Consider the following 23,545-nt stretch of genomic DNA (forward strand, 5'->3'; position numbering starts at 1 on the left):
GAAAACCAACCCTGAAGTATTATTGACATTACTCCTAAATGCTCCTTCCATATTCTAGAATGAATAAAACTCATACCTTACGACCTTCCACAGGTTCCACTAATTGCAATTAAATCCTCCTTGCTCTTTGCAATAATTTCATTAATCCCCCATTCTCAAATAACCCTAGTTGATGTAATGACTAATCTTTCTTCCTCTAGTATCTTTCCATATGTCTCTCACAGGGAAAGAAGAGACACCAAAGTTATTATTAAATTAAAATATGTGGATATACCAAGGTCCTAAAGTGAGAAAGGGTGAAAGATTCCATGATTAAAATTTATTGTTTTTAAAAGGTTAAATGGCATGTTGTCAACTTTTAGAACGTTAACTTCTCATAATTCTCAAATGAGTGCTAATGTCTGGCCATTTTTAGTATCCTTCATATGTGGTGATATTATTACCATGGAAATGTAGTTTCGGATCTATTGAGATCTTTGGTGGGGTCCCAACCTATTCGTTGTGCATGTTCTACGTGAACTAATCTTACCTACCACACACGAGAATCAAGGGCTCGCAATCCTTGCGAGTTGATATCCTCATGTTGTGAGATAATGGTGAAGTCGCATTGTTCGATGCACGTCGTGAGCGTGTATAGTCTAACTTTGGTTACGATGTGGGTTGAGTAAACCATTCATGTAGGCAATGTTGAAGAACACAAATGCGCAGAAGGGGAAAACACTGTTGGACCGGTAAAATGAAGATAATTGAAATATATACCCCCAAAGGAAACTGGTCCATTTCCTTCTCTATTTAATCTTAATTAGAAAGATTTTAACATTGATTTTGAGTTATAGAGATATCCGAGACTGACATGAATTTTAAGTTTTTATTATATTTAATATAAATTATTTTTGAGACAAAGTAAATTTTTAAATTTGATTAGGGAAATGATCTAAAGACACTTGAGATATGTTTGAATGGGCTTAATGACTAAGAGCACATGTTTCCTCTTAAGAGGTCACATATTCAAAACTAGAGGGGGTAGAGTATGTATGCCTTCGTAGATTTAGCAGTCAAATCGTTGCGCAGAGATGGGTCCCTCGTCCCACAAACAAGGAGGTCTCATACACCAATTTGGTGTCTTTCTTGGTCGTGACCTTAAAATTGGATAATAATAATAATAATTGTAATAATTTCCATTGCTCTTTAATGTGACATCGTATATTGACTTTTTAATTATAGAAGATTTATTTAAATATTAATGATTTCTTTGTTTGTGAAAATTTAGGGAAAAAGTTATCTGTGGTGTTTCTATGGTTTAAATGACAACGGTAGACTTTCTCCTTAGCCGTAATTTTTATAGAGTTTTTGTAATGTCTTTTTTTTTTAGAACAAACGACCATCTAGCTAGTTTAATTACTTAATGTCATCTCTAAGACAATATTGAGTAATTAAATCAATAAAAGTGATTATTAAGTGACTTAAAAATTAATTAAAGAATAAACCTTATACAAAAGTCACTTTATTAAAAGAAGGAAAAGGATCCATGGTTTTCAGAAGACCCATGGCATACTAACAAGCTATCATAACAAAAGGAAGGTAGAGGACCATTCGAGGACATGAAGATTTGGATTATTGTGAGTTGGATTTGGGACCTCTAGTAGCTTACCGTGTGAGGGGAAAACCCTTGTATGGTTCCTACTTTCGGTGTTGAGAGATACACCTTAGATGGTGGCAATTAGTTTCAATGGTGAAAGATTCCACCCTAGCTAGTCAAGGGGAAAAACCATTTTAGGTTCTTCAATGGTGCTTAGCAAGGAAGGGTGAGATTTTGGGGTAATTGTTAAAAGGTCGAAGCAGCATACATTGCAGATAAGAGAGTCCAACCAAGGAGAATTTTGAAGAAGACCAAATTATTCTTGCTTATCCATCTATCATGTTTTCTATTCAATTTGATGTAATTTCCTTCTCAGTATTAAATAAATAAAGTAGCTAGATTTTGTAGTTTATTATCGAGAAGCTCTGTGAATTTCTTGTTAAATTCTCTCGGCAAATTATGGAGTGTATCTTTTGAAGAAACGTCATTTTAAAATTTATGGAAATTTTAGTTAAATGAAAAAATTATATTACAATTTTGCTTGTAAATATTGTTTAATGTATCGAGTTTTTGGTCAATTGAGTATATCCCAGGTGGTTGGGAGGGTTTAATGATAACCTCCCCACCTAGGTTCAAGTCTCATTGACATGACTATGTATGGTTATCTCGAAATGTGTGGATTATTCTAAAATATGTTGTACTATGTACATCTTCCTTGAATTAAGCAAGAAGAGGGAAATATACTTTTGAAAAAGAAAAGTGTATTGAGTTTTTGGTTTGATAAGCATCTTCTAAATATTTAATATATTTTTTTGTGCCGAGAAGCGCTTTCTAGTTCAGTATGGAGGAGATGTTGTAATGTCCTATTATGTTATGTTATGGAAATGTTTTGACTCAGTCAAATTACATAAAAATAAAAATAAAAATAAATTAAAAAACAAAATAAAATCATGTGTGTGTCTGAAACCAACCTACATCCATGTTAACTCTGGATCTATTAAGCGTCGAAAGGGATCAAATGTCACGAGGTGCAAACATTTCCTCAATTTGTGCACTCAAAAAAGAGGTTTGCACCTTGAGAGATTTGATCATTCTCGACACTTGATAGATCCAAAGTTAAGATGGATCTAGGTTGGTTTTAATTGCGCTGAGAGACACTCTCCAATCTAGTATGGAAAAGAAGTTGTAATGTCATGTCATGTTATGTTATGGAAATATTTTGACTTGGTTAAAAAAAACAAATCATTTAAAATAAAATTAATATATATATATATATATATATATATATATATATATATATATATATATATATATATATATAGATATTTCACAAATTAGTGTTTAATATTGTTACGATAGTTCACGTAAAATTGAGGTCATAAAGTCAATTTACCATTGGAAGTTTTTGGTCTTCAAGGTTTAACAATCCATGGTTTTGTCAATGGTATTCTTACGTAATACACACGTACACACAGTTAAACTAGCCTATATCCATCTTAACTCTGAATTTATCAAGCACAGAGAGGGATCAAATCTCTCGAGGTGCAAACTTTTCCTCAAGTTTTGCACTAAAAAAGAGGTTTGCACTCGGAGAGATTTAATCCCTGTGAATTTGTAGAGAACCGATTATTTCAAATCATCAACTGCCATTATTGCACCAGATACAACTTTTCATGAATGCCATTAATGGGTTGGTTATAACATGTTTCCACGGACTTAAACCCACACGCCTAGGATAACAAATTGTTCACCAAACCACTTGAGCTAAAATCGTTTGACCTAAATAGTAAATATGTTAATAATACAAAATAGACATTTTATTTAATAAAAAGGGATTTTAAAAATTCACAAATTCTTATGCTTCATTATGTGATTTTTCTTTTTTCAATATTGTTGTCACTTCAAAGTTTGTTTTATCTTGAAATTATTCAGATGCATCTTAATTCTTTGTATAGTCAAATCTCGATCGCTCACTCTTTCTCTCTCACATATATCTCCCTCATAGAGTTTCACACGCATGCATATATATTACATGTAATTTGGTAAACAAATTTGAGATATAATATTGTCCCATTGTTTTTGTGGGTGAATTAAAGATTACACTAAAAATTTATTATTCTTTACATTGTGTTAATTTAAAAGTCATCATGTTAGCAATAAATCTATTCATGTATTTCACTAGTTTCAAAAATGATTTTGTGTAGGGGATTTTTACATGATTAATTAGTAAAGTTCTAGCTTTTGTATGATAAAGAAGTAAGATTTAAATCTCCATCCATTATGTTAAGGAAGGTATTTGTGTCATATTCATAATGTTAAATTTGGTGAAGTTTTTGAGGCTACTTTCTTTTCTTTTCTTTTCTTTTTTCTTGTCTCTTTATTATTATTATTATTATTTTGAATAAAAACTAATCTTATATTAAAAATGGCCATAAATGACTATGAAAATAAATATTTTTATGTTATGTTGTTTCATACAAAATTGCTTTTTCAACTATTTTTTTTAACAGAGCCAGTAGAGTTTTATTTATAAGAAGAGGTTGGGCATGCCAAACAACCTCGATTACAATTAATTGAGAGAATTCTGACTCAATAGAGTCCTCATATTCTAGGTTTTGTATTAGAGATTTGCTGTTGCTTTTGACGCATTCGCTGTGACTAAGTGTTCCTTGCTTGCTAATGGCATCTGAGTGTCGTGTCTTACATTTCCGCTTTTCATTGATACTTTGAAACTTTTGTGGCTTAAGTTAATTCCCGCATAAACTTTAATCCATATTCCAAATAAAACAGAACCTGCATATTTTAAACCGAATTAATATATAACCTATCCCCTCATCTGTAGAACCAACCTTCTCATCCGTACCTGACCCACTTCAAGCTTAAACCCCAACATGACCAACTCACGATAACTATCAGATCTTCCCTCGCCCAGATCCGACGCTTATCGCGTCCTTCTATGACCGTCCCTTAACACCTTAGGAGTGCGTGATATGGGCGGTATTGTCCTGCCACACATCAGCCCCTAAGTGGAATCATATTCGTTTCATAAAATTCTGCCTAGCAACCAGGAGCGGTGCAATGAAAACCGCTTACCACTCCCAACGAATTAACGCCCCTCCATTGATAATGTGCGATGACTGTCAGATCAACCCCCGCTCATATCCGACGCTTATCGTGTCCCTCGCTGTCCGACCCTTAACTTGAATCTTATGTACTCGGCCCCACAACTAGATTAAGACCCCACCATATACAACGCGCGTTAACCGTCAGATCTTCCGCCACCCAGATCCAACGCTTATTGCGTTCTTCGCTATCCGACCCTTAACCCCTCAGGAGCGCGCGATATGAGCGGTTTTGTCCTGCCACGTGTTAGGACCTAAGGTAGATCGCGTCTAATTCATGAAATACTGCCTAGTAGCCAGAAGCAGTGCGATGTATACTGCTTACCACTTCCTGCGTCTTTAACACCCCACCTTTTCCAACGCGCGATGACCATTGGATCATCTCTGCCCCAGATCCTACGCATTGCGTCCTTCAAAACCGTCCTTTGTTTGAATTCAATTCTGCGCCCTGTTAAATCACCCAACACTACTAGCCCATGCAGAAAACCAATTACCTGCCGACTCCTCGCGATGTTAAACCATCGAGGAGTGACCCACACTTTCTCGTCAATGAAAGTCAGTTTGTGTTAGCCTTTGTTCTACTAAGTTCTGTCCTTGATCAGCTCTCCTTATCCGTTAAGGAATTGGGTGCCTTTCAACTTCTTCATCATTCTTAACCAACATACCTTGAGTAAAAAGACATCCTTTGTTAGCCATTATATCAGCCTCCTTGTTTAGAGCTTGCAAGACATGGTAGAATGAGCAGGATTTGAAGTTTTGAGTCAACTTTCTTATTCTTTCAAGGGTCTTGTTTAGAGCAGAACTATTGAGTTGGTCGCCCGTGTTAAGGATTTTTATCAGGATTCAGAGTCCCCAAATATTTGAAGGATTTCCCCTCTGTTCCTCAGAGCCAACTAACACGCTTTAAGCAGTCCGAGGATCTCGGCCTGGTTGTTGGTACTCTGGCCTAGGCCCCGACTGAAGTTGTCCTGCTTTTGTCCATCTGTGGAGTAAATTGTTCCTCTTGCCCCAGATATCCCCGGGTTTCCTTTGGAGGCTCCATCGAAGAAAATCGTAACTTTGTCCTGATTTTTCCACCGTTTTTTAAAGTTCGCCTTAGAGATACAAAGACGCTACTCTGGATAATGGCTAGGCAGGGAGATATTCTTCTTGATGCTAGCCTATCTCAGGGATTCACCTAGCCAACTGAGCTCTTCAGGGAGTAGGGAATTGTCTGACTTATGAGGTATATTTTCAAAAGTTTCCAGCAGCAAAGCTTTGGCCTTGGCAGTCACTATGTTGGTGGATTGAAGTCTGTTGTTGAAGATAGCTTCATTCCTAGCCAACCAGATTCCCCAACAAATATATTTTGGGATTTCATTCCAGATTTTAGTCCATGTTGAGTTGTTATTCAAGGAGTGAGGATATATTTCTTTCCAAGTTGCAAAAAGACTAACAACTGAAGACTGCTAAGGGATTTGGGCGTTGAGCCCCATAATTGATTGCAACCAGACCTCTTGAGAAAAGGGGTAGTCTATGAACAAGTGATCGATCGTTTCTTGGTCCTTGCAGTAGAGAGGGCATCTATGTGGACCAATGATTCCTCTTTTCTCTTAGTTGTCCCCAGTGAGGATCCTTCTGCGCATGAGAGTCCAACAGAAGAAGTTGATTTTTGGGAGGCCAAATGGGTCCCAGACATGCTGCCAAAGCTTTGTGGTATGGATCTGATGTTGTTGTTCAGTCGAGCTGAGTAAGCTCCGGTCTTCCCCCTACCCCACTTGTCCCTCGAATGGAGATGCATGGGTGCCAAACCAGTGAGTTTAGCTAATAATTGATGGAGTTGAGGGAGCATCCAATCAGGGGGGCGTTGGAGGGCCCAATTATTCCAGTTCCCTGTTGAATACCATGTGCATATGTCAACAAGTTTGTGGATACCTTTTTGGATGAGCCAGTTACGCAAATCTGCTATTTCCGGTGCAAGATTTAGGGGATGGAGACCCATGATCTTATCCTCCCACGGTCTAATTCTTTTCCCATTTCCTGTAATTATGTAGAGTTGTTCTTTGAATAATTTCCAGCCTTGGCTGCATAGCTTCCATAGCGTGGTTCCTTGTGGGTAGCTCCTTCTTGCATATTCTTTATTGAGAGTCTGTGCAGATATTTTTTAATTAGAACTTGACTTATAGGGTGTCTTTGGTTTGAGAAGATTTTCCAAAGGATCTTCCCTACCATTGCCAAATTGGCCAACACAGGATCTCTTACCTGAAGTCCACCTTCTGAAATTGGCCTTTTCACTATGTCCCAGCTTACTATATGGAAATTTTTTTGGTTCCCCTTTCCTCCTTGCCATAGAAAATTTCGAATCAACTTTGCTAACTGTTTAGTGATCATTTTTGGAGCTAAAAGGAATGAAGCCTAGTAGATAGGAAGGGATAAGAGAACTGACTTGACCAGAGTGAGCTTCCCTACTCAGGTAAGCCACTGACCGCCCCAAGAAGTCATTTTTGCCTTGATTTTGCTAATAATATCCATCCAATGAGGGGCCTTAATGGTACCCAAGGTTATAGGTAGGCCAAGATAGTTGAGTTTTTCCCAAGAGACATATCCGGTGAAGTCTAGGGCTTGGGCAATCCTGAGTATAGATTGCTGGTCTACCGCCCAACCGTGCACTGCACTTTTTCTCTTGTTGAACATAGCTTCGGAGACTTTGCAGAAGCTTTGGATAACTCCATTGAGGGCTCTTGCTATTTTAAAGGAGGCTCCTACCATAAGGATAGAGTCATATGCGAACAAGGCATGATTGATTGGGGTGTCCTGGTATCACCCTAATGTTAGAGAGTGTCCCGTTGAGTTTCTCATCTGTGAGCTTTTGGCTTAGAGAGTTTGCCATCAAAATATATAAGAAGTGGGAGAGAGGGAAACCTTGCCAGATTCCCCTCGAAGCTTTGAAGTAGTTTGTCGGCCTACCATTTACTAAAGAGGCGATCCAAGGTTCTCCAATACATGCTTTAATCATTTTTACAAATTCAGAATTGAAACCAAATGGAGAAAGAACTTGGAGAAGGAAGGAGTGTCTTACTCTATCAAAGGTGTTTGCCATATCCAGTTTGATGAGCATATCTTTCTCTTTGTGTTGATGGCTGGAATGGGTGATTTCCTGCACCAGAATCACATTGTCGAGGATATGCATGCCTTTGACGAACCCTCCTTGATTAGGAGAGATGAGTTTTTCCAGGTGAGGTTTTATTCTATTAGCAAGTAACTTGGAGAGTATTTTGTAGGACGCGTTGCACAACGAGATTGGTATGAATCTGTCAAATGTCTCTGGGTTGGCTTCTTTGGGAATTAGGGCTAGGAAGGTGGATTTTGTGCTTCCTCCCACTTTGGCTTTTCGTAGGAATCCTTTAATCATTTAGTACAAATCAGACTTGGTGATGTCCCAATAGAGTCTATAGAAGTGTATTAAGAATCCATCAGATCCTGGGGCTTTGTCTAGTTCCATCTTCCATATGACATTGCTAATTTCTTCTTCAGTGAATGGCTTCAGGAGTGTTGCATTGTCCTCCTCGTTAACCATCCTTGGAGCATGCTTGAGGAAGTCATGAGCTTCCTCATTATCATCCGCGCCTTCTTCTTTGAACAACAACTTAAAGTGAGAGGTTGCCGCTTCTTTTATCAGAGTTGTGCCTTTAAGAACAGTCCCATATGGCAAGGTGATTTCAGCTATGTGGCTTCTAGAGAGGTGGGTTCGAATTTGCTTGTGGAAAAAGGCTGTATTTTTGTCTCCAGATGCAAGCCAGAGATTGCGTGACTTGAGCCTCAAATATTCTTCCTCTTCTCTAAATGTATGGAGGGTGTTGATTTGGTGTTCTTGCTCACTCTAGATTTCTGCTCTGGTTATGTCTTGTGTCCCTAGGCCCATTTGGAGATCCAACAACTACTTTGTGCTCTGTTTTCATTGGGTAGTGGGAGAGATTGTGGGATTTTTTATCCATTGCTTCAGAGCTGTTTTGGTGGCTTTTATCTTTTGCTCCCAAACATAGCTGGGTGATCCAAGAACATGGATGGACCATGCCTTATTCACTGTATCCAAAAACCCTTCTCTGTTTTCCCATACTGGTTGAATCGGAAGGGTATTGGTCCCAGGTTTTCTTCTTCTTCCAGTAGAAGGAGGACGGGTTTATGGTCTGAGTTCCACTTTGGCAGAATTTTTGTAGAGATGATCATCTTCTCGGAGAGGAAGGAACTCTGAAGAAGGAATCTATCCAGCCTGGCTGAAATATGCTCCTCCCCTACTCTGTTATTTGTCCATGTGTATAGCCCTTTTTTTGGCTTGAAATCCATTAAATCCCATTGTTGAATCAGGTTTTCCACTAAGGGAAGGAAGCGATCCCTGCAGCTAGTTCCTCCTCTTTTTTCCTTTGGGTCTAAGATTAGATTGAAGTCTCTGGCAATAATTATATTGTTGAGGGAGTATGCTTCCAAAAAACCATTCAGAGTTTGCTAGCATTGTTCCTTTTCTGCATAGAGAATAGGTACATAGAGATTAAAGAGTGCAATGTTTAATTACTTGATAAGTGTCGGAGTTCGGTGTAAATCCAGTGGTGCGTCTGAAAGGAGCTCTCAAGCTGGAATTTGTCAGCCTCCCAGAGAGTGGCTAACCCGCTGCATGTACCTCTAGCACTTACCGCTTTTCCAGCTTTTGTTTTCCATTTTTGCTTTGTTGAGTCCCAAAAGGGCTTCGCCTTCTACTTTAGTCTCTTGGAGCATGAGGATCTCAAGAAATTCTAATTTTAATAGGTTCTTGAATACTTCAGCTTTTGATGGGTTCCCCAATCCTCTACAATTCCAAGAGACTAATCACATTATTTACTGGTAGGGGTTGAGGCAGCACCTCCCTTGGGAGGCCTCGTTCTAGTATTTCTGCCGATAGACATCTCTATAGTGGCCTGGTTACCTTGCATTTTTTGTCTCTCTGCTTCTTTTTCTCTAGTCTATGTATGAGATTTCCTCCCCACTCTTTTCAAGGGTCTCTCAGATGTTTCATCTTCTGAGGATCCCGATATCTCAGGGATCTTCTTTCTTGTCATATTTGCATAGGTTGGGGAGCTAGAGGCACCTTTTGGGGTTTGGACTGGTTCCTCTTGCCTTTTGTTTTCTTCCATGTTGTTTGCCTACTGTTCAACCTCTTTATCTGCTGGATCTTGGAGTTTTTCTGGTGCGCTGAGTATATCAAAGGGGTTTGTTGATATGTCCGGTATTGTTGGGACTGAGCTTCCTTCTACTTGGTGTTCGGGGGGAGAAACCCTCCTAGTGGAGATGACTTTCCCTTTGTTCCTGTTGCTCTGCTTAATTGGTCCTCATTTCTAAACCTGTGTCCATTGATCTCCTTTCTCCTTCTCAGCTCCATCCTCTGATCTTTTTTACAATGCTTGGAAAAATACCCATAACCATGGCAGTGCCGGCATTTAAATGGGAGTTGCTCGTAGTCTAGCACTTGTATGTGTGTCCAGTCAGCCACCGTGAGTTTCAGGGAGACCTTCCTCCAGGTCTACTTCTACACAAATTCTCACACAGGAGTAATGGTTTCTTCTTTATGCTCGGTCAATGTATTTGCCTAACTTGTTGCCTATGGTTTCTAAGGATTTAGGGTTCCAACAGTGCAGAGGTAGATGGGGCAATCGCACCCAGACTAGAACAACCGAGGGCAAATCCTGAGTCGGGTCAAAGTCTGGTGTCCATTGATTTAGATAGAGACCTTGAGGCCCCATGAAATATGGATCATTTCTGAATATTAGGTTTTTGTCTTCTGCTGCTTCAAATACGAATACAAAGAAGCCTTTGCCGACGAAATGGCTTCTTATTCCTTCTTTGACCAGTGAATGCCAGTTCCTTTGCACCTAGGCTTCTACCGCTTTAGGCGAGGGCCATAAGCCTGTGAACTGGCCAATGAGCCCTCATTCTGCTAGGTTTAAAGCCGCTTTGCAGGGTTCTTCAATCGACAGAGCAATCGTGGGGATGGATTCCATTTTTTTTTACAAACTTTTGCTGGTTTTCGGTTGCTGGCCGTTTATTACATGTTGCAACTAGATCCCGGATCTATATTTTCCATATAAGATGGTTGATCGATCCACTTTCATTGCCTTCTTAGCTTGTCGACCAAACTCCTTCCCTTTAGCTTCCCCTCTGATTAGTTGGAGACATGCTAGCTCAAAGCCTTTGATTATGGTTCTTTTCGCATATTCATGACTAGGTTTTACAACGTATAACACTTTGCCATATGGTCCATAATCTTCTACATTTACACCTCCAAGATATTCATCATATGTGAATCCCTAAGTTTTGCATAAGAAATGAGCAAGATTTAAATATCCACGCCTCATGTTTGTTCATTTTATTTATAAGTAAAAGTTTCATTGATAATTACCAAACATTACAAGAACTAAAAGTTGTTATCTATCTCTAGCTTGCCACTTAGGAAATTAGACCAGAGATAAAATAATTGGCGGTCGAATCATCAACTGCCGCTATTACACCACATACAACTTTTAATAAATGCTACTAATGGGTCAGTTACAACATGTCTCAAGAGACTATAACCCACACAATTAGAGAAACAAATTGTTCACCAAAACACTCAACCTAAGATCTCCTGACCTAAGTATTTAATACATTATTAATAAAAAATAAACATTTTATTTAATAAAAAGGGATTTTGGAAGTTCACAAATTCTTATGCTTCATTATATGAATTTTCCTTTTCAATATTGTTCTCACTTCAAAATTTATTTTATCTTGCAATTATTCATAGATTTTAATTCTTTGTATGGTCAAACCTCTCTCTCTCTCTCACACACATATATCTTTCTCATAGAGTTTCACACTCGTGCATCTATATTATATGTAATTTGGTACATAATTTCTAGATATAATATTGTCATAGTGTTTTTTTTTTTTTGGTTAAATTAAGGATTACACTAAAAATTACTATTCTTTACATTGCATTAATTTACAAGTCGTTATGTCAACAATAAATTTGTTCATGTATTTCTACTAGTTTAGAAAATGATTTTGTGTAGGGGATTATTATATGATTAATTAGTGAAGTCTTTGCTTTTGCATAAGAAAGAAGTAAGATTTAAATCTCCATCCATCATGTTAAGGAAGGTATATGTGTCATATTTATAATGTTAGATTTAGTGAAGTCTTTGCTGCTACTTCTTCTTTTTTAAATTGAGGTGAATAAATATTATCTTAAAAGTGGTCATAAATGGCTACTAAAATACTTATTTTTTTAACATGTTGTTTCATACAAAATTGCACTTTCCCTTATTATAAACAAAAAATTGTGCAATTTATTCCCGACTACAGAGGTGTGAAAAGTGTAAGTATATTGTCTATAAAATATGATCATAATACATATGACTTCAAAAAAACATAATTTTGGAAAAGAACTTGTTGATTGCCTATATCTTCCATATAAGATGGCTGATCCACTTCCGTTGGCTCCTTAGCTTACTGACCAAACCCCTCCCCTTTAGCTTCCCCCTATGATTAGTTGAAGATATGCTAGCCTAAAGCCTTTGATTATGACTATTTTCGCATATCCATGATTAGGTTTCACAAATTATAACACTTTGCCAGAGGCTCCATAAATTTCTACATTTACACCTCCAAGATATTCATCATATGTGAAGCTTTGACTTTTGCATAAGAAATGAGCAAGATTTAAATCTCTACACCTCATGTTTGTTTGTTTTATAAGATAAAATTTCATTGATAATTCACCAAAATTACAAGAACCAAGAGTCGTTATCTATCTCTGGCTTAGCACTTGGGAAACTAAACTAGAGATAGAACAATTGATTATCAGTCACAGAGAAAGTTGAGAATGCATGCAACATCTTACATAATTTGAGGGTTGTCCATATAGTGGGAAAATCAACTAGGAGAATAACAAAAAGAGTAAAAAAAGGGTCCTTAATCTTATAATTAAAATAAAAAATAATTGAAACAAGAACATCATAAAGATAAATATGTGTCCACCTCAATAGGCTATGCTTCATCTTTTCTAGATGGAGTGTCAATTAGACTTGAAGCCGAACCAAATTCACGGTGAACAAAGTGACCTTTAATATCTAGAAACGATAATTTTAGATTATCCAACTTAATCAGAATTTAATTCTTTACGTCTTTATGATCAAACACCACTTTTTATCTCATATTAAATAAAATACTTATATTATATCAATTTAAAATCATGACATTTTACCTATTAAAAAAATAAAAAATCTACTAATATAAATGAGTAATGTCATCCATATTTATGGACAAAGTAACTTCATCATACAATATTATAATGCAAAAATATATATAATCAACAACATCAAAACCTCTTTGAGTAATGTCATCTCATAATTATGCACAAAGTAACTTCATCATACAATATTATAATGCAAAAATATATATAATCAACAACATCAAAACCTCTTTTACCAACCTCAACTAAGCTTTAACCAACATTATTGATCAAATAGTGGTAATACCCACCAATCACCCATTGTACACCAAGATCTATTCAATTCTAGATGGACCCCTTTTAAAATAAACCATCCAATTCATCGGACCCAAATTAAACCTTTGTTATCACATCTATCAATCCACACCACAATGATATGCTCTTTAAGCATTAAAAACTAATGACAACGAGTACATTGACAAAGACTCAAATTTGATCTTTGGATCTAAGATCCATATCCATATATACATGGTACAGTGATGAAGACCTGAATCCACATAGGGTTTGAGTTCCAAAGCAGGCTTCGTGACAAAACCCCAATCGCATCACCTCACGGTTCTGCTAGAGAACGACATAGCGCTTCCCATTTGCCTGTCCACACGCACAACAATTTCTTGCGTCGTGGGCCCCACGGGGAACACACGCACGCAATCGCACGATGTTCGTCCACCTCACGGCCAGCGCAGCAGGCGTCCACGTCGTCGACGGTTGCCACGAGGGCAGGTAATTAATTACACACCGTAACCACCGGCGGGTCCGGCCACCAGTTTGGCCACCGTTTTAATTTGACTTAGACCCTCTCGAATATTATCCACAATTAATTTAAATAAACAAATTATTTCAAATGACAAATTGTCAGCCCATTTCGAATATTCCCCAAAATATTTTTGCGCACCCGCTGAGGGTTTGCAGGCATCCGAGGGTTTGCAGATCACGGAGCCGAGAGGTCCTTGCAATGGCGATCCTGAAAGCATTCGGAACTCGAAGTCAGCCACATCATCGCGACGAATGCTAAAAATGGCGGGTTGATCGGATCCGTGGCGTTCTCGGCTTTCTAAATTGGTATTGATCGTTGTCTTAATCATTCATTTTGGTGATCTTTTAGTTGTTTTTTTTTCGCCGAAGACGGGGCTTAAAGGTCGGGATCTGGTGGTTATTGCGGCCTGCTTTTGTATCAGAGTGGCATCCGGCGACGGGAGAAGACTGCTGTTATGGGCGGTCGATGTCAGCGTCATTTTGTTGCAGCTGAGCTGAGACGTTGCGAGATTCGAACAGGTGATGTCTGGGAGGAAAAAATGCGGAAGAGTTTAACACAAGTAGTAAAACACAATATGTTAGGGTTTTTCCTTGCGTCCTTTGTTATGCCTGGACTGCCTTTGCTTTAGAAGGTGTGATATTAAACTACTTTTTTGATAAAAATGCCTAGGATTCGGGGCTTCAACTTTAAATGTGGCTAAATAAATGTTTGAATAGAAGAATGTGGCTTTTAGCCATCACTTAGATAATTGATCCTTCTGCCTTTGCTGAAGTGATGGAATGTTCAACGGAAAATCTTCCCCTTGAAGTGCATCCAATGCATGCAATTTAAAGCCAGCCCCTGAATTCATCTATGGAATGGCCGATCTCCCATCCTTTCCGCCCAACTCTTCCATACAAATTCGGATCAACACATAATGTGGTGTTTCGCTCATCTTCACTCGAATCTTTGGGCAATAGTGCCTGCAAACAGAGGCGCTTTACAATTTGGTTACCTTCCTCTATGGACCATCAAGGTCGCCGGGACTTTAACATGTTCTCCATTACATTTCTTCTCCCACAGCCTGTTTGCTGGGACTTGAACCTGGGCCATCCATAGAATCAGTGCTCCAACTTACTACCAGACCCACAGGCTGATGGGCACATTACCCTCTTAATCAAATTTGAGTGGATGGTGGTTTTAATGTTTTGTTGAATGGACTTGCCTATTTTGCCAAAGTTTGGTCCGAAGAATATCTCTCGAACCCTAGTTCTGAAAAAGTGGAACGTTTTTTTGAATGGGAATCTGAACTTCAGAGTTTCTTTAGCAGGAGCCAAAGAAATTTCCTTAAGCAAGCGATTGGGCTACCTTTTGGCCGGGTGCATTCAGCAGTACAGGTTTGATGAACATTCTTTCCCACGAAAACATATAGGTTCTGGTAACAAGGATGAAATATGCATGTGGGAATGGGTACGATTAATCATACAAGGTGTGTGAATAGCCATTGTCCTCGTTGTTTTTTTTGAGCATGCAGTCTTCACCGTACATTTTTATTTCTTCAAAGTATTCTCTGATGCCAAAATATATTAAACTGGACCACTTGATTGATTACTCCACACCAAAATCGAAAAACAGCATCATCTAGTGGTTAGATAACTGAATTATGGATTAAGCAAGCGCTATTTGTCTGCTTAATCAGTATTTTGTGCACGTATGGTTCCCAGGTGCAGCCAGAAGTGGCACAGGTTTGGCTGGATTCCAAACCTTTCAGATTGGCTGAACTGGTCCAGTCCAAATCTACAAACCTTTACTTTTACATGAAAATTGAAGGAAAACCTAACAATGTCTAAGTCAAGGTTTTTTTTTGTTGTATTATATTTAATTATTTTTATTTTGTTGTTATTAATTCTATATTCCATATTTCTGACCCCTTAAATCTTTTCTTGAAATCCCTCGCTATTTTGAGCCCTTCCTGAGGCTACTGAACATCTCGTACCTGGTAGTTATGCACATGTATCACTAGTTTAGTTAGCAAATGAATGCCCATCACATTATTTGTATGTGAGGATGTGTCTTCTCAGAATTGGCTGCTTTAAGACCTTCTCACGAGCCTATTGTTTTCATAATCACACACTTTCCAAGAAACATTTCGTGCAGTTTGAGGCTACTGATCCTGGTTTTAATAGTTGTTCTATGTTAACGTGCTTAACAAATATTCCCTTTCTGGTTCAACATGTCAAATTTGATCGTAAATTTACCCCAATCTTTGATCAATATCTAATGTGTAAAACTGGGAAGTTCTTAGTTCTTTCCTTCTGAGATGCATCAGAAGCTTACTCTCCTTGAAGGATAGCTCAAGAACTTAGTATTTTCCCAATGTTGCATTCTGTTATTTTTTTTTTTAATTCCGTTTCTATGCCTATGAATATGCACACCCTATGATGTAGTTCAATTTGAGTCTTTTCAATGATCTTTTTCTTGGTGTACTTATTTGTTATTCATATCTGATGCAGCCCTCCATAAAATGGTACTGTCTTGTGGATTTAGCATTTAAAAGGTGGACGAACTGGAATCAATTTTGAAATTGCAAGGGCTCAAGGATATTCTTTTCAGACTGCAATGGATGGAGAGGACTTCCATGAAAATGCCAACATATCTGGTGATTTGCGCTCTCAGCTCTCTTGCGAGAATGGGGATGTGGGAAACTTAAGTGAGGCGGATGATGGAAATAATGGTAAAGGAATTAGAAATGAGGATGAGTTCCAGGAACTTACAGTTGTAGCAGATCAAAATGAACCAATTGAGGCATCACAGAGAAAAAGTGAAGCTGAACAGGTTAGCACTGGTGAAGGGAAAGACAGTTTAAATCCATATTGTGAACAAAATCCTGGTGTAGCCACTGAAAGACAGGACCGATCAGAACAAGCTCCAGATCAGAAGAATGTAACAGATGCTAAGGTATATACATTCAATCATCAATGTTTCAGAAATAACATGTATGCATATTACAATTATTTTGAAGTCCTTAACCAGGGTGAAATTATAGTGTTAGTTCACTGTGCTCGTATTGTAGGGAAATGCTCACTTAACCCGGTCAAAATCACAGAAATCTGCCACAACCACAGTTGCAAAAGGTCCACGTTCATCTTCTCAGGTTCAAAAGCCCAGGCTTCCTCAGAACACAATTACTTCTTCAAAGGGAGTCTCAAAGGTTGCATCAAAAAATGGCATGGATGCGATTGGAAAGCAGAAGAATAATCGCAGTCAAGATTCCCAGATTGAGGGCACGGAAGTCATGTCTCCTGCTTCAAATGGTTCTCTTCCTTTATCAGCTAACCCTGTGACTGCTAGGTCAAATTGCACTGTTCCGCAGCCCTTTGCCCTTGCAACTAATAAGAGAGCTTCCACTGGAGTGCAAACTTCTGATGGTAATGCAGCTAGACGCATGAGTGCAACTAGTGCCACATCCTCCTCAACTACCAAGAAGCAACAGGTAAGGCTTGGAAATATATTAGCTCCCTTGAGCTCCTGATTTTTGATAGATACTCTCAGGGAGTTTAAGTGTAGTGTGGACCCTACGGTGTTCACTATTTGAGTTCTGAAATTTCAAAAGTGTGCCTTTAGGTGTTTAGTATTTGCTATTTTGTGATGTCAATGGAAAGTTGGTTTTTAATACTCCTTACTTGAGCAGGTGGCCACGAAATCTGCCTCAATACGATCAGATACACAGTTTTTACGCTCTAATAGCATGAAGTAAGTCATTCGTTAATCTCTTTGTTATTAGCGGTGATATTTATCTAAGAACACAGATAATATTTCTCAGAGCTGAATATTTTCCTTCCACTGGCTTGAAAAATGTAGCTATTCTTTAAAGTTGAATTCTTCTGAGCATGAGGAAAACTTATTAATCATCTGTTGTAGATCCAATATCCAAAATGAGAAACCTCTCAAGCAAGATGAAATGAAGGAGGAGTATGAAGATACTGGTTCAGTGACCTCATCGTATCTTTTGCCTGGCATGTGATTAATTTACAGGAGCATGATATAAGACCAATTTAGTTTAACAAGTATTTTGTTATGGTGTTACATGTTTTCTTTATCAATACTGTAATTTTGTTCTGTACTCATAATTTTCAGAAGAAATGCACTGAAGTTCCTTAATTATTCCTAGGAATTCTACTGCCATAGGTTCTAAAGCAAGACCAGGCAGTGCTTCTTCTGCATCTGGTTTCAATTTTAGATGCAATGAACGAGCTGAGAAGCGAAAAGAGGTCATGCATTTTTCTAGGATTTTACTTCAATTTTATGTGCCTTTCCAATATTGTCACATAAAAAGTTACCTATTTGACTGTTAAGTTGTAGAGTACTATGTTGATGGTTGTTCTCTGCACTTGTTCAGTTTTTCTCAAAGTTAGAGGAAAAGATTCAAGCAAGGGAGATGGAAAAAAGCCATTTGCAGGCCAAGTCAAAGGTTTTCTTAATGCCCCATTCTTAGTTTGGTGCAGTATTAGCAGAAACATGTGATCTGTCATGCACAAATTCTAGTTAGGGTAGTATTTAGTATTTACTTCGTTTTGGTCTGCTTTGAAAGTTTAAGGTTTCTCGCTATAGGACACTACAAGATGGTAAATATGGGGTTGCTAGGTTGTCAGTTGATAATATATTTTCTATACATTTATTCATGCATCTGAACAGGAGTATCAGGAGGCTGAGATTAAGCAACTAAGGAAAAGTTTAACATTCAAAGCAACACCCATGCCAAGTTTCTATCAGGAGGGAGCACCGCCAAAGGTTGAGCTGAAGAAGGTATTTAGCATATTTTCAGCCTTTTTATTGAAGATTTCTTCATTATATACCTTGTTGAATCATATTCAAATGTTACTGCCTGGTGCACTTGGAATTGCTTTAAATTTTATAACTAAGCAACTGGTAATCTAAAATATTAGATTAATGTTTTTGATCCTAAAGAAAAGGAAATGTTTTTGGGTGGGAGTGGGGATAAAAATGAACTACAAAAAACTCTCTGTTTTTGTAGATCTCTGTTGCTTGAATGCAAGAAAGGTCGAAATGTTCTAAAGATCATATAGAAAAAGCATCCTAGAATGACCAAGAGGTCCTAGAAAGTTAGAAACACACAATGCTTTGTATTCTATAGAGAATGCTTTGATTGATAAAGGAAGCATCACTTGCATTCAGGGGTGAACACTGAAAATTCAGTGTTCCTTTTTTATGCCTCCAAGTGATGTAATATGCATGCCACATAGGATATAGGCCAACCATATGGTCCTTTTATCATACCTGTGCTGTAGGTAAACGTAATAGATGCATTCTAATTTCAATAATCAATTCTGAGGAGAACTATGAAGCTAGAAACAGTAAAGTTTTTCTGATGAAATGCTTATTTTAAAATCAAAGAGGATTGCACTATATTAGATTCTGATGGGACAAAATTTTGTGACTATGGGACAATGACAATGTTGATAGTATATATCTTAAATCTTTGGGATATTATTGCACAGTGCATATGTAAGGAAGCAAGGATTAAAATGTAGATGGTTGGGTGATTTGGAAGAATCAAGCCAATCAAATGGATGGATTATTCTTCTAATGCTTACAGCGTGTGAGATGTTTTGATAGATTTCTTTATTTATACTGTTTGAACCATTTTCTGGTAACTGTTTTCATTTTTCTTATTCTTATCTATATGCACTATATCCTCTTGGACCTTTTATATTTTTCATGCAGCATACCTAACAAAAGATATTTATTCAATATTGAATGTGATCTAAAGCTTCTTTCCTATTCTCGGTAAAGTCTACTTGTGAATGCATCCATACTGTGAATGCATAAAATATTATTCTGAATTGTGCAAGCTTGCAAATGGAACCTATACCTAGGAAACATTTTTTTCTTTTTTCTTTTGGATGAATATGTCTCATATTGCAATAGCTATAAAAAATTAATCTACCGGAAAATCCTCTGGCCACTCCCCCTCAATTTGAGGATGGTACCCTGTTAACCAGCTGGTTGCAATTTTGGCAAACCTGTTGGGGAAATCGAGTGAGGACACAATATTCACGGAGGCAGCCAGCCTCTGGACTTCTGTGACCTTCTACTTGTAACATGCAGCACTCAACCATTCAAGCTATCCCACCGGGCTTAATTTACATGAAACTTTTGTAATCATGTTAACTGGCATTTAAAGCACTGTCTCAATATAGCTGCATGTGGAGTTATTAGTCTAACTGTTTTGATGTTAAAGTTTTTGAATGAATTATTAATTTATTTCTGCATTATATATTTTTTGTAAACTCATTAATAATCGTCTAAATTAAGTTAGTGGTCCTTTGTATAAAATAACTATTGAACCTTTATTGATAATCATTTTGGCTTTTGGTTTTGGAGTATGCCTTTACCTACTGTGAGCTTGACTATAAAATCAGCCAAAAGGTAGGCTAACAGCCAATGAACATAGAAATACAGGCATTGAGTCAGAATTATAATCCCTAGATGTTATTATCTTAAAGTAAAATACTAAAATGCTTATGTAAGAACTTTCAGAAGTGGACATTATAAAATGCTTCCTCTACACGGAGGTTGTTGGTCTATCAAATCTTGCTTGAATTTAGATATAATAAAAAAAATCATTAATCGCTTGTCAAGTAGTTTTGTACAATTTTTGTAGTGAGCAAATCCGCCTTCTTCAAATATTTCAATCATTGTCTTGTATAGTGGGTTAGGCATTCATCTAGTCTATTTAAGCTCATTTTGATTGACCTTCCTCAAAATTTTCAATCGTTGTCTTGTATAGTGGGTTAGGCATTCATCTAGTCTAGTTAAGGTCATTGTGATTGACCTTTCCATTGTCAAATAAGCAAATGGACATCTCGAGTGCTAAGTTGAGTTGCCATGAATTTGGATTCTGTGTTCTAATTGTAAACCTAAAATATTTTTGAAAGAATCTCAGAGCATCAAACAATGTTATTTCTTCTAGTGGTCTACCTTCCTAAGAAAAAATAAGCATCCACCATATAGAATGGCTGTGAGAAGAGATGCTTGTTTAATTGATTTCAGTTCCATTTCAGGAATGGCTTGCAAGTCTTCATAAAATAGCTATGAAAAGAGATGCTTGTTTAAGTGATTTTGATTACATCTCAGTAATGGCTTGCAAATCTTCTTAACATTCTGAACTCTTTGAAAACAAATTACTCGTGGTTTTTAAATGGAATTTATTTGACCAATAAGTGGTGGATTGTGGAGCTAAAGGCCCTTCTACTCTAGATTTCTAAATTGCTATCATTCTCTGGCGTTTCCATCAATGAGTGGTTTATGTGTTTCATTTTCCTTGACGGATTTGACAATCAGTTCGACACTTATATTTGCTCTTTGTTGTTTGACATTATTGATGATACGAATGTCAATTTCTCAAGCATGTAACTGGTCCCCTATTAAATTTGACATAATCCTTTTTTCACTAGACTTTTAATAGTTGAGTTAGTGTATGGTAGGCTAGATCTACATTTTGACAATGAAGTATATTAAATATGTAGGGATTCTAAAAATATTTAATTCTATTAATGATGTATACTTGGAGCGAATATTATGAGACCCTAAGGGTTGAGTGCATTTGAGGGCCATCATGTATACTTGGTTTTAGTTGAATCCCTACCCTTGCTAATCCAATATTGGAGGTTTTTGGAAAGGATCACACATCCCATAGGGAAATTCTTTTTTCGTGAGCTTAAGTTATTGAATGGGGAGTTGATTTGACCGAAAGGTAGCTCTTAGCATTGTTCCACTTGGATGGTCATACTTTAGTGATTGTTATCTTTTGGTTTGGATGATAGAGAGTTGTGAGAGACCAATTCATTGGTTTGAGAGGACTTTAACATGGTTGAACGTCATAAAATAAAGGACTTCTTTGTCATAGATGGAGCCTTAAGGAACAAGAGGCTTGGTTTAGCTTAGGCCTTTTTATCATTTATGACTTGGAAATTTGCAGGAATTTTTTTTTGACTTATGTTTTACTTGGTTCTATTTTGGACACAAAAGCGATGGACTCATGAAATGTCTTGAGTGGGCTATGGTTTTTGAATAATTTCATTGTCACTATTTTAAAACGTAGTTTTGGTGCGCATAACCATCATATTTTGTTAGGAAAGCTTGATGGGGGTGCATTGCAAAAATGAACTTTTTGTCAATCCCCATACCCTTTTGTGGTTGCATGTCTTTCTTGATGTGGGCTAGCCTCCTGTTGAGAACCCTTGGTTCTTGGTTCAACATTTTTCCACAAAGGAATTAGAAACCTCTAGTAGATTTTCTCATTTGAAGTGAGATATTCTAAGTTGCACAATACGAGGAAACAAGTATGAGTTTTTATGTGGGTTATGTTTCCTCATACAAAAGCTCACACCTGTGTGTGTGTCTGTGCCTGTGTGTGTGCATATATAGATAGATAGATATGTAGATAATCATGTGCTACTTTATAAATAACAAATTATATTGAATCTTTAATTGAAAGCATTGTGAATCAACAAGAGCGTTTTAATTACAGTGGAGGCATATAAAAGCCTAGTTATTCTAACTAGCATGGGACGACAAGCTAAAGGTGGTTTATGGTAGATAAATAAGCTAATGAGACATGGGTATAGGAGGGCAAAAGTTCACTTGGAGAACTTATCCACTTTCTAGGAGACTTACCCATTTTTATGAAAAAACTTATCCACTTTTCAAAATACCTAACCATTTTCCTCCAAAATTTCTCCAAGCGAAACTGTGCCCTCTTGTACCCATGTCGCGAGTTTATTTATATGTCATAAACCTCTTGTCGCTTGTTGTCCCATGGTGGTTAGTATAATTAATTTCTGATGTCCCTGTTGCTTGTCTTTAGTTAGCCTTGAATTGAAGTTTGCATTAGCCAAGGTGAGTTCACACGGTCTAATAAAAACAATACTTAGCAAATTGTGAAATGCGTGGTCCATGTGAAGAAACTTTTTGGAAATGTGACATGGTATTTTATCTTGTGTTTCCAAATTAGGAATCACATTTTTAGGCTATACCATACAAATTATCTGATCATGGACCCTGTACTCGTGTTTCTTGCAACTTAGGAGAGATCGGGTTACATGGATCTTGTTGGGAACAAAATTTCAAAATTAATAATGTTGTAAATTCATTTTTAATAAAATTTTGCTTTAAATCGTAATCACCCTTCATTAAAACTCGGTGCTCCTACTAAAAGGAATTGGTGAAAAGATTGGGCTTGGATTTGCAAAATGCCGTTGCCAAATACAAGCCATGGATGGTAATAGGTGGCTTAGTCTTGCTCCATTGTTGGATTTGTTATTAATTAGAATTTGGAAGCTAGAACCAAACATTATTGCATGACTTTTGAGATTCTTGCTAATATGGAAATATCCTTTGGAGCAAAGAGATGATATTTGTATGATTCTTGGTTGTAGATTATAGTTGGGTGGTTTATGAGATGCTATGCATGGATGCCAACAAGGTATGTGGTATCATCACCTTGCTTGGGAACGATAATGGACTTGTCGTTAGGTTGGGAAACTACAATGCCATTTCTTGTTTGTTGTCGTTGGAAGAAGAGAGGCTATAATACTACCAATTGTTGGTACGTGGAGGCATGCTCATTCTATGGTTTCAAATAGGTAACAACATTTCCATAGAGAGATAAGTCATTTGTCGAATTTGGAGTCTTAAAGGTAGGTGAACTCCACAAACATTGGACACTAAAGGTAATTGATTCTACTTTTCCCAGCCAATATCATAGGAGAATTACAATCAACTGAAGGCAGGAAGCACCCTTACCT

The 23,545-nt window shown here is 37.4% G+C and overlaps 1 protein-coding gene across 3 annotated transcripts in view; it reads left to right on the forward strand.

Annotated features, from left to right (window-relative positions):
• Positions 1–13,830: 13,830 nt before the first annotated feature.
• The window catches only part of LOC149230145 (uncharacterized), a 62,555-nt gene continuing 52,840 nt past the window's right edge, over positions 13,831–23,545 (forward strand). Inside the window, exons 1-10 of one of the 3 annotated variants that reach the window (XM_089378863.1) lie at positions 13,831–14,041; positions 14,158–14,254; positions 15,046–15,112; positions 16,229–16,673; positions 16,789–17,208; positions 17,407–17,468; positions 17,637–17,717; positions 17,887–17,986; positions 18,115–18,186; positions 18,411–18,521. In XM_089378863.1, coding sequence (XP_089234989.1) covers positions 16,335–16,673; positions 16,789–17,208; positions 17,407–17,468; positions 17,637–17,717; positions 17,887–17,986; positions 18,115–18,186; positions 18,411–18,521 — 1,185 coding nt within the window. In that variant the 5' untranslated portion in view covers positions 13,831–14,041; positions 14,158–14,254; positions 15,046–15,112; positions 16,229–16,334. The remainder of the gene's footprint in view (positions 14,042–14,157; positions 14,255–15,045; positions 15,113–16,228; positions 16,674–16,788; positions 17,209–17,406; positions 17,469–17,636; positions 17,718–17,886; positions 17,987–18,114; positions 18,187–18,410; positions 18,522–23,545) is intronic. The other 2 variants (XM_089378862.1, XM_089378864.1) reach the window with 2 other exon arrangements.

The sequence above is a fragment of the Pinus tabuliformis genome, chromosome J (genome assembly GCF_031772625.1).
Source record: "Pinus tabuliformis cultivar Carrire ecotype Pingquan chromosome J, CPIR1, whole genome shotgun sequence".
Lineage (NCBI taxonomy): Eukaryota > Viridiplantae > Streptophyta > Pinopsida > Pinales > Pinaceae > Pinus > Pinus tabuliformis.